At 37.0% G+C, this 11,199-nt stretch overlaps 3 protein-coding genes across 4 annotated transcripts; 1 reads left to right on the forward strand and 2 right to left on the reverse strand.

Moving 5' to 3' along the window:
• Positions 1-279: 279 nt before the first annotated feature.
• LOC110780143 (monooxygenase 2) lies at positions 280-2,496 on the reverse strand. Its single transcript, XM_021984566.2, has 6 exons — positions 2,076-2,496; positions 1,844-1,990; positions 1,678-1,746; positions 1,425-1,590; positions 1,102-1,330; positions 280-1,006 (listed from the first exon to the last, which is right to left on the reverse strand). Exons 1-6 carry the CDS (start codon positions 2,147-2,149, stop codon positions 471-473), a joined length of 1,221 nt encoding a protein of 406 aa, XP_021840258.1. The 5' UTR covers positions 2,150-2,496; the 3' UTR covers positions 280-470.
• Positions 2,497-3,122: 626 nt separating this feature from the next.
• LOC130472197 (uncharacterized) lies at positions 3,123-3,983 on the forward strand. The gene has a single exon (XM_056842696.1). It carries the CDS (start codon positions 3,123-3,125, stop codon positions 3,981-3,983), a length of 861 nt encoding a protein of 286 aa, XP_056698674.1.
• Positions 3,984-7,889: 3,906 nt separating this feature from the next.
• LOC110777390 (monooxygenase 2-like) lies at positions 7,890-10,985 on the reverse strand. 2 transcript variants are annotated; one of them, XM_021981992.2, is made up of 6 exons: positions 10,568-10,982; positions 10,332-10,478; positions 9,982-10,032; positions 8,894-9,059; positions 8,579-8,807; positions 7,890-8,490 (listed from the first exon to the last, which is right to left on the reverse strand). In XM_021981992.2, exons 1-6 carry the CDS (start codon positions 10,630-10,632, stop codon positions 7,952-7,954), a joined length of 1,197 nt encoding a protein of 398 aa, XP_021837684.2. In that variant the 5' UTR covers positions 10,633-10,982; the 3' UTR covers positions 7,890-7,951. The 2 variants fall into 2 exon arrangements, with proteins under 2 accessions (XP_021837684.2, XP_021837685.2); XM_021981993.2 differs by lacking the exon at positions 9,982-10,032 and having other exon boundaries at positions 10,568-10,985.
• Positions 10,986-11,199: the final 214 nt, after the last annotated feature.

Raw genomic sequence — 11,199 nt, forward strand, 5'->3', positions numbered from 1 at the left:
GGTTAAGATCATTGTCGGGTAGTGAATCGGGTTTAGTCGGGTCAGTACGGTTATCGGTTGTCTTTCGGTCGGGTGTTGAGTTCGGGTTCGGGTCATAGAACATCGGGTTAAAATCGATTACCGGTTTTTTCGGGTCGTGTTTCGGGTTACCTGTTTTACAAAAAAGTTGGGTCATGGTCGGTTACGGGTTCGGTCGGTTCAGGTCGGATTTTCGAATCGGGTCAGTTTTTGACAGCTCTAGTACTACAGGTGCACCAATAAGCAATTGAGATTATCAAATGAGCAAAAAACAATACCCTTAAGTGCATCCAAGTATCTAACTCACTTTAGGTGCAACCAAGTGCATGTAAGAGTTTACAAAATCGAGCTACTTAAAAGTCAACAACAGGAAGCTTCAATAATACACTCAAGAAGCCACTAATCTGAGACTGTAAAGAAAAGTGATGCAGAAACTAGTATCACCACAAAATTCAAGATTCGAGCACAAGTTGTGTAAGATCAACATCGGCCTTGTTAAGAAACAATCCAGAAAGATATGCAGAAAGAAATTTCTCTCTTATAAACCTCATACCAAACCAGTCAAACTCCTGTATCCAACCCAGCAAATACCCTGTACTAATCAGATCAAATGCTCTCCATCTTCTTTCCTTTGCATACTTTTCCAACCCATTCTTTATCCTCTGATACTGATCCTCATTTTCATGGTTTAATAAGGCATTGGCAACGCATCTTGCAAGAATGACCCCATCTTCAAGAGCTGAGCATCCACCCTGTCCAAGATCTGGTGTCATTGGGTGACATGCATCACCTGCTACACATACATTTTCTTTGCTTATGCTTCCAAATACAATCTCCCATGGAGGCCTATATCCTAGTGGAGCACGTACAATTTCTTCCAATTCTGTGTCTTCTATCACAGCTTTTACTTGTTCAGGTACCTTCCCTAGTTTACTTAGCACAAACTGTTTCAGCTTCAGTTGATCAGCATCTTGCAGTGTGTTGTTTTCTGTTTAACATAAAGTTAGTTAAACATTTAAGATTCACAGTTTTCTTACTCAAATTTATCCAAAGATAATTTAGAATAAAAGGTATTTTGTGTACCTTGAACTGATGGACACCAAGTCAAAAACCAGTAAACAGCAGTGTCATCACAGGGAACAATACCATATCTAACACCATTCCCAACAAACTGCTGAAATTTTGACTCAAAACCATGGCCATCCTTGTAGTATGCACAACCCCTTATAGCTGATCTTCCTGTCAATGACGGTTTCTTGAATCCGAGCCACTTTGCCACCACTGAAGTCACTCCATCACACCCCAACAATACCTGTTTTCAGTAAAATTACATCAGAAGCCTGTAAAATGACATGACATTCAAGTGCAGCAATTGAGCCAATCTGGTACAATTATCTGCCTAATACCTTGGCCTTAAGGGTGGAACCATCAGCAAGGTGCACAAGCTTAAAGGAGCCTGATTCTTCAATAGAAACCACCTTAGCTGAATACCTTATTGTGTCATTTGGTAGATCTTTTGCAAGTGCTTCGAGTAGGGCTTTTCGTCTCACACACCTTACTTCATGATCTCCACTGCATAATCATTTTCAGTAACTCAAAAGGGAAGAAAAAACTAGAATTATAAAATAAACAAAAGTACGTAGTTCCAACTCAACTTACTGTTTTCCCTTGTTTGTAAACGGAACATAAGAAGTCACATCTCCTGTAACTGTAGATGAAGTATATATCCTGTAACCATTTTAATGCAGAAAAACCCCATGGATATTAATTTGATGAAAATAAACATAATCAAGCAGGTTGAAATTAAGATGAATTATGCAGTTACCCAAATAGCTGGCCATGTTGTTGCCTGAGTGAATCGCCGATCCCAAGTGCATCCAAAGCTCTCCAAGCATTTGTCCATGTTGTGAAAGCGATTCCAGCTGCCCTCAGGATATCAGATGATTCCAACACTAAGCTTTTAATTCCCAACCTGCATAAAATAAAATATGATCCGATAAAATAAACAAATATCTTTCTTTTTCCTATAATTAAACTGGTTATGACAATATATGTACCTGTGAAGTGCTAAAGCAGTAGCAAGACCAGAAATTCCAGCTCCAACAATGACAATATCTGAGTCTATCTCCATTTTTTCTTGCAAATTATAGTGAAATAGACAACTTTGAAAATTTTGAAGAATACCAAAAAGTAGATATGATTATATATACTGGGTTTAGCCACACTGAATGGGTCGGTGCGCGGCTGCGCACACCGCACATGACTGGAACAGTCACCTACAGGCTACAAGGATAATTTATTTTTATTCAACAGAAAAGAACATTATTTTAGTTTCAGTATTACAGTATGATTTAGCAAAATAATCTCATTCTTAATCACATTCCTTATTAAGCATAATTAATATTTAACATTTTACTCAAATTGTCTCATCTGGAAGAACATAAAGGTAAGCAGTAGGAAGGCAAAATGGGACAAGATATCATCAACTAGTGGCGTTAGTTGAAAATATAAAGATACTAGATTAGGTCCCGTGCACGCACGGTTATATTGAAAATTATTAATTGACCATTTTTTTAACTGAAATATTTATCCCTTAAATCTATTGCGTAATAATAAATCTCGAACATACTCATTTTATCATATAATTTCGCTCTATTACGTATTATATATTTTATATGTTTAATATGATAATTTGATCAAATTAAATATTTGATATGCTTAATATGAACAAAATATTAAGTAAGAATATTTTTTATTATTGATATGACTATCTGGCTAAATATTACCAAAATTGTCTAATAATGTCATATTTAATAATCCTATAATTTTTTCTATTTATAAACATTTATACAAAAGGAGAGAAAATAAAAATAGAATAAATTAAATATATTTTTTAGGAAAGGTTTTTGGCGAAAAAAAATCGCACCAGGAATTGACACGTGTCATTCCTGGTGTCTCTTTTAGTATATAGTATAGATTAATATTTCATGACTCCAATAATGCTGGAAATAATTAAAAATTAACTAATACATGGTCACAACAGGATAATGTGTGGTGTTTTCACTTCACCTTAAAACAAAATAAGATTCAGGTACAATAAGTTCATGGGTTTTTTCATTGCCAATGAGTGGAAGCATGTTGCTAAATCCAGTGTCTTCTTACATGATGAAGGCTATTTTGTGATAAAATTTAGTTCAAAAAAAGAGAGGGATGATGTTCTGAAAGCTGGACCTTATACCTTTTATGGCAGACCTATGATAACAAAACCATGGTCCTCTGGATTTAGTTTTCAAGATGAAATACTTCGTGTCATTCCTGTGTGGGTGAGGCTGCCTAACCTCCCTTTATGTTGTTGGGGGAGTGATTCTCTTAGTAGAATTGGGAGCTTGATTGGAGTTCCATTGTTTGCTGATGATTGCACTTCGAAACAATTAAGGATATCATTTGCTAGACTTTTGATTGAGGTTGATGTAACTAAGGAGCTTCCTAAGGAAGTCCTGATTCAAGATCACTTAGGTGTTACCATCAAGCAGAAGGTGGAGTATGATTGGCTCCCACCTTTTTGTAAAGATTGTAATGCTGTTGGCCATGACTGTAGAGTAAAAAAGAATGTGGGGGTTAGATTACAGACTGCTACAACTGGACCAACACAGCAGAAAACTCAGAAAGTTTGGAGACCTAAGAAAGTTGTTGAGAAAGAAATTGTAGTTCCTACATCTGAGATAATACAGGAATTGGTTATACCATCTGTAATTGACAAAGTTGTTCCTGTTGGAGATGTTTACACTCCAAAAACAGACACCACAGTTGCTCTGGATGATGGTTGGAGAGTGGTTTCAAGGAGGAGAAAGGAAGCTAAAACCCCAAACATCTTTCTTGGCCTAGCCCAAGTCCATGCAGCTGTTGCAGGAATTTCAGAAGAGGAGGGTGGAAGTGAGGGGGAGGGTGAGGAGTTTCCTCCATGAATATCTGTTCTTGGAACATTAGGGGTCTCAATGACCCCTCAAAGGTGGGGGAGGTGAAAAAGTTTGCTGCTGCCAATAATATTGTTGTTTTTGCTTTACTGGAAACAAGGGTGAAAAGTAATAACCATCTAAAAATTCAGAAGAAATTTGGGCCAACATGGAGATGGGAAATGAACTATATTGCTTCTCCAAGGGGAAGGATATGGGTGGGGTGGAAACACCAAGTGGTGACAGTTCATGTCACAAAATGCACTGAGCAATTGTTACATGGTGATGTTTTAGCTAAATCTGGAAAGTTCCAATCTGCTTTTACTGCAGTGTATGGTTTGCACTCAGTTGACACCAGAAGACCTTTGTGGGCTGATCTGAGTTAGTTGAGTAGTAGTACTGTTGTTCCTTGGCTAGTAATGAGGGATTTCAATGCAGTGCTTTATTCAGGGGATAGAATCAATGGCAATCCTGTTCATGATGCTGAAACCAGAGATTTTCAGGGGTGTATTGATGTGGCTAATTTAGCTGAAATCAAGAGTTGTGGGCACTTCTTTTCTTGGAGTAATAAGGGGCAAGGGAATGCTAGAATTTCTTCTAGAATTGACAGAGCTTTTGGTAATATTGACTGGCATACTAAATATGTTGATGCAGTGGTTGATTTTCTGAACCCTGGGTTGTCAGATCACTCTCCTTTGTTGTTGAACTGTAAAGTGGAGGGCACAACTGGAGGAAGACCTTTCAAATTTTTTAACTATATGGCCACCCATGTGGACTTTCTGAAAATTGTGCAAGATGGTTGGGAGCAGAGGTGTGTTGGATCTCCTATGTTTTCTGTGTGGCATAAATTAAAGGTGATCAAGGGTGGGCTGAAAACTCTTCACCACAAAGAGTTTGCCAGACTAGATGATAAAATTGAGCAGATAAGACAAGATCTTGATTAGGTGCAAAGCAAGTTAGCTATTGACAGTACTGACACTGAATTACAGCAAAAAGAATCATCCTGTAATAGATTACTGAAGAAATTTTTGAAAATTCAGGAGAGTGCATACTGGCAAAAATCTAGAATTCAGTGGATTAAAGAGGGTGATGCAAACACTAAATTCTTCTTTAGTGCCATGAAGGAGAGAATTTCAAGGAACAGTATTGATGTCCTTTACAATGCTGCTGGTGACAAATTAGTTACTACAGAAGACATTAAAGCAGAAATTAAAGATTTCTATGTGAATCTCATTGGTACTGCAGCCCCTAACCTCACTGGTATTGATATAGAGCTTGTTAGAAAGGGCAATCAACTCTCTTCCCTTGCTGCAGAAAGTCTGATTCAACCTGTTACCCACACAGAGATAGATGAAGCTCTTAAAAGCATTGATGTGAACAAGGCTCCTGGTATTGATGGCCTAAATTGTTTATTCTTCAGGAAAGCTTGGACTATAGTAAAGGAGGATGTATATGCTGCTGTTATTCATTTCTTTCAGACAGGTCATATGCTAAGGCAAGTGAATAATACAGTGGTTACTTTGGTCCCTAAGATTCAGAATACAACTCAAGTTAAAGATTACAGACCTATTGCCTGCTGTACTATGATCTACAAGTTGATTTCAAAAATTATGACAAATAGAATGCAACCAGTCATTGGGGAAATTGTAAGTGCAGCACAATCTGGTTTCATACCAGGGAGAGTCATTTCTGATAATATCATCATGGCTACTGAGTTGGTAAAATGCTATTCAAGGAAACATGTGTCCCTCAGATGTATGATAAAAGTTGACCTTAAAAAGGCCTATGATTCCCTAGAATGGCCTTTTTTGAGAAGCATGTTGCAAGAACTGGGATTCCCTGATAAGTTTGTCAAATGGGTTATGGCTTGCTTGTGTTCAGTGTCTTATTCTATTCTGGTGAATGGTTTTCCTTCCAAGTCAATCCCTGCTAAGAAAGGGTTGAGGCAGGGTGATCCAATGTCACCATTCCTGTTTGCAATAGGAATGGAATACCTGTCTAGATGCTTATCCTTACTTGGACAATCCAAAGAGTTCAAGTTTCATCCAAGATGTAAAAGAATTGATCTGACTCACTTGATGTTTGCAGATGATTTACTAATGTTTTCTAGGGGAGATGATGCTTCTGTTTCCCTCCTTTTTTATGCTTTTTCTAAGTTTTCTGCTGCTTCTGGGTTGGAAGCTAACATGATGAAGAGTGAACTGTATTTGGCTGGTGTACCTGATTCTGTAGCTCTCAGTATTCTAGCTAAGATTGGTATACCTAGGGGTTCTTTTCCTTTTAGATACCTTGGTGTCCCTCTCTCAACTAAGAAATTGAGCTTTACAGACTGCAAGCCTTTGATTGAGAAGACTGTAGCAAGAGTAAAAAGTTGGTCTGCTAAGTTGCTTAGCTATGCTGGAAGGCTACAACTGATTAGATCAGTTTTATTTGGCATCCAGTTGTACTGGTGCCAGATATTCATTATGCCTAAGAAGGTGTTGAAAGAAATTCAAAGAATTTGTAGATGTTTTCTATGGACTGGAGCTGAAGGGAATTCCAGGAAAGCTCTTATTGCTTGGGATCAATTGTGTTTACCCAAAATCTGTGGGGGTTGGAATCTTAAAGATTTACCTTTGTGGAACAAATCAGCTGTTGCTAAACATTGTTGGGCTTTATCTTTGAAAGCTGATAAGCTATGGGTGAAATGGATTCACACCTACTATGTGAAGCATAATGACTTTTGGACCATGCCAATCCCTAATGGGCTGTCTTGGTCTTTGAAGAAGATTTGGCAGCAAAAGGAGACTCTGAGTAACTCTGGTGATTTGCAACAGTTTGTAACTGCAGGAAGGTTTAAGATTCAGAGAATGTATAATCATTTGAGACAGCAAGGGGAGTCTGTGGGGTGGAGGAGGATTGTTTGCAACAGTCATGCTAGCCCTAAAAGTGTTTTTATTGTGTGGTTGGCTCTACAGGACAGACTTGCAACTAAGGAAAGGCTGAGAAGATGGAATGTTATAGCTGATAGTGTGTGTTGCCTTTGTCACAGCACAGATGAAAGTAGGGATCACCTTTTCTTTGCCTGCAGTTTTGCATCTGATATTTGGAATCAGGTTCTGCAGAGAAGTGGAATTCATAGAACTGTTGGAGCTTGGAATGATGAAGTGCAGTGGGTGCAGAAAGCAAGCAGGAGTACTAGAAGTAATGCTAGAATGTGTAATAGTTTGTTTTGTGAAACTGTGTATTCTATCTGGCTAGCTAGGAACTCTAAAGTGTTCTCTAACCAGTTAGATAGTAGTTTAAGTATTGTAAACAGAATTTTGTTTAGGGTAGCTTGTAATAGCTAGTTGCTTCTTGGCCTGGTGTGGTTGGGGTTTGGTTGTATTGGTGGTGGGGTTTTTTGCCCTCTTGGTAATTAATAAATTCTTATTACTTGCCAAAAAAAAAAAAAAAAGTTCATGGGTTTTTACGTGAAGAAAACGCACCCATAGTGCATATAGGAGTAAACTAAGTGTTTTTACTTTTTACAGTTTACCTGGTCCTTGGACGGTAACATTTTAAAAATGGCCTTACAGTTCATGGGAAAACCATAAAATCAACTTTCATGGTCATTTTCTGCAGTAATTTCTTCTTTTCTATGGACATCAGGTGACAATTGACAGTAATTTCTTGAAAGCAGAATTTGAGTACTCCAATGCTGGCTTATTTTTCTAGAAGTTATTCAATAGCTCAGTTTTATTCAAAATATTTTCTTCAGAACCAGACATGTATAAAGGCATACAGCTTTATTCATTCACAGGAATAAACAAATAACAGGAGCACATAAAACACGTCGTAAAACATGAGGTTTGAGCGTATGTTTCATTGTTCTCTTTATTCTCTTATCTAAGTTACTTGGAGTCATTGTAATTCATCCAAAATGATGATTTCAGGTAGTCCGCCTGAGTTTTCTTTCCTTAAAAAAAAAAAAAACAAACTTCAGCAGCATGCATGTATTCTCAGAGAGGTCCACAATCAAAATCAGCCTTCTTCATCAACAAGTTAGCCAAAAAGGGGGCTAATACTTTGTCCCTCAAAAAAGTCATCACCTTCCCATCACTCTGCTGCAAAAAACCTACTAAGTAAGCTGTAGTAACAAGATCAATGGCTCTCCATTTCCTATCCTTTGCATATTTCTTTAAGCTGTTCTGAATCATCTTGTATTCCAACTCTTCCTGTTCTTCTTCTGATCTACTCACTGAAAATGCCTCAGAAAGGTATCTGGCAAGGAAAATCGCATCTTCTAAAGAAGAACATGCACCTTGACCAATATCTGGGGTCATTGGGTGAAATGCATCTCCAGCAACACAAACATTTCCCTTGCTTATATCACCCCAAAGTATCTCCCATGGAGGTCTGAATCTTAGAGGAGAGCATATGATATCCTCCACTTCAGTCTTCTCTATGATCGCCTTTATCTTGTCTTCAACTTGTCCCAAGTTACTCACCACAAATTGCTTCATCTTCATTGGATTTTCTATTATTTCTTCTTCTTGTTCTATATATTATGGTGCACATAACAGCAGGTAAGAAACACATACATGATAATTTTACAACACAGCCTAACATGGTGGAATGAAAATTACCTTGGTTGGATGGAGATAAAGTGAAAAACCAGTAAATAGTAGTGGGATCACAAGGGATGATCCCACATCGATAACCATGCCCTGTAAAGAGCAAAAATTCCGGGTTTAGGCCATGATTTTCCTTACACTGAACATAACCCCTGATGGCGAACCTCTTGGTGAATGATGGCTGATTGAATCCTAACCATCTTGCTACAATGGAGTTTATTCCTTCACAACCAACCAAAACCTTCCAGAAACAGGTACATTTGTTCAAATTTATGACTAAATATCAATGTAATTAATAAGAAAGTTATGGTTTTAATTTAATTATACCTTGGTCTTTAAAATTGAGCCATCAGCAAGATGGATGAGCTTTAGATGGCCTGATGTTTGGATGCTAACCACCTTAGACGAGAACCTTATTGTATCCTTTGGTAACTCGTTTGCAAGAGTTTCTAATAACACTCTTCTTTTCACACATCTTACTTCACGGTTTCCGCTGGAAAAAAAAAAAACAGTTTCCTTATAAGTTATAAGCATGCAGTACAACAATCTACATGAGAATCATATTACTTCCATACGTGAGGAATCAATTGCCACATTTCAACCTCTCGTAAACAGAATATGACAAGATCTGAAACCAATATGAATATGATGATACAATAGCAATCTTTATCTAGCTATCACTTGATTTATGTAGCATATTGGGATATGATATCTCAAGTTCTGAACATATTGTGTTAAAGAAAGGCGAAATCCTTTCCGAATATCTTAAAATACGGCTTAAGCTGATAATTGAACCCCAAAATTATTAGAGGTTACTCTAGAAAAATCTAGATGGGTAAAGAAAAATCAAGTGATGATGTATCAAGAAGTATCTTATGCATGTGATATGGAATTATGTAATATTAGACATGTGTAGAAAATTCTAGAAACTAGGATATACTAACTATAAATATGTTGTATACATAAGTTGAAGGGTGAGCTAATTAAGAGAGCTCCCTCAAATATGAGGGGTAGAAACAAGGGTTCTACCAAAGAGATAAGTGAGAGACATGAGCTCTCGCAAATATTGTTGTACAGTTCTTATCAATGTAATCAATGATAAAAATACAATTTTGTTATACAATTGAGATCCATCAAAACTTCCGCGTGCGTCCTCAAATTTCTATCAATTTTAGTTTTATACTCTATCACTATATAGTATACGTGACTATCAAGTTTGGACAAAAAGCGAGGGATTGTTTCAGAGTTTATCTGTAGCACTTAAACCAATATGATGATACATAAGCAATTTTCAGGTAAATTTCAAGATGCATCAGAAATGAAATAAACTATCATTAAAATTCATAATCACCAAAATTATGATTTAACAGATAGAAAATAGTCAGACAAATACAGGAAGATTTTTTAGGACTTACTATGAAAGTTGTGCAGTTGGAACCCCTGATACTGTTGATGTAACAACGATCCTGAACCATATTATTTGGCAATTACATAAGTATCTTTTGGAGTAAGCTATAAATTGGTTAATTAATGAGGCTATAATGGGAAACCCAATCATAATCTATTTATTGTAGAAATTAGAAAATACATCCTAAAAGCGTATACATGTACAGAACGTGACTATTATTTCTGAACAAAAGGAGCATAACCTCAAAAATATTGTACGAGTCCAATTAACTTTATAAGGTTGCATCATCTGACTCTCTCGTACTTACACTAAAAACAAAAAACAAAGACGGAACAAGAATAGTGTGTATATATGTACCCGGAGAGTTGGCAGTGTTGTGGGCGGAGCAAGTGACCAACAGCAAGAGCATCAAGTGCTTTCCAAGCATTAGTCCATGTAACAAATGCAGCACCAGCTACTCTCAAACCATCTGATGATTCCAAAACCAAACTCTTCAATCCCAACCTGAACCAAAATTTTAGTACAAATTTATAAAGTTTGATTTTAAATAATTAAGAAGGTAAACTAGATTAGGTGTATTTTTTATTGTTTACCTGTGAAGAGCTAATGCCAAAGAGAGGCCTGTAATTCCACCTCCAACAATAGCAATGTTTTCCATTGTGTTCAGAAAGCTAATGTCAACACGTATCTCTGTGTCATGGATGCTTATTATATACCACTACCAAGTTTAATATAGTACAGTAACCTACTTGTATTGTATGACAAAATTTACGAGCAGACAAAAGCGGATGATATCATTGTTGAAGTCAGAGTATAACCTACTTAGAGCATCAATAAGGGGAGACTCTTATTTTGGTGACTCTTAGTCTCTCTCCTATGTCCACAAAAGCTTCAACTCCAAATAAGAGTCCCTCCCAAAAATTGTGGAAATGGGCCAACTCTTAACACTAGCTCTTATACTCTCTTGCCCTCTTTTTTTATTTTATTTTTATACAAAAACAATGATGTGGCACTAGCTATTATTTATAAGAGCTAGCTCTTATTTCAGAAATTTCTCTTACAATCTCCAAATATGAGACTTCCATTACACACCTAAGAGCTAGCTCTTATTTTTTCTCTCTCCTTAAGAGTCATCTAAGAGACTCCCCTTATTCATGCTCTTAGAGCAACAATAGTGGGAGACTCTTAGGTGTCTCTTAAGGAGAGAGAAAAATTAAGAGCTAGC

This window comes from Spinacia oleracea, chromosome 4 (genome assembly GCF_020520425.1).
Source record: "Spinacia oleracea cultivar Varoflay chromosome 4, BTI_SOV_V1, whole genome shotgun sequence".
In the NCBI taxonomy this organism is placed as follows: domain Eukaryota; kingdom Viridiplantae; phylum Streptophyta; class Magnoliopsida; order Caryophyllales; family Amaranthaceae; genus Spinacia; species Spinacia oleracea.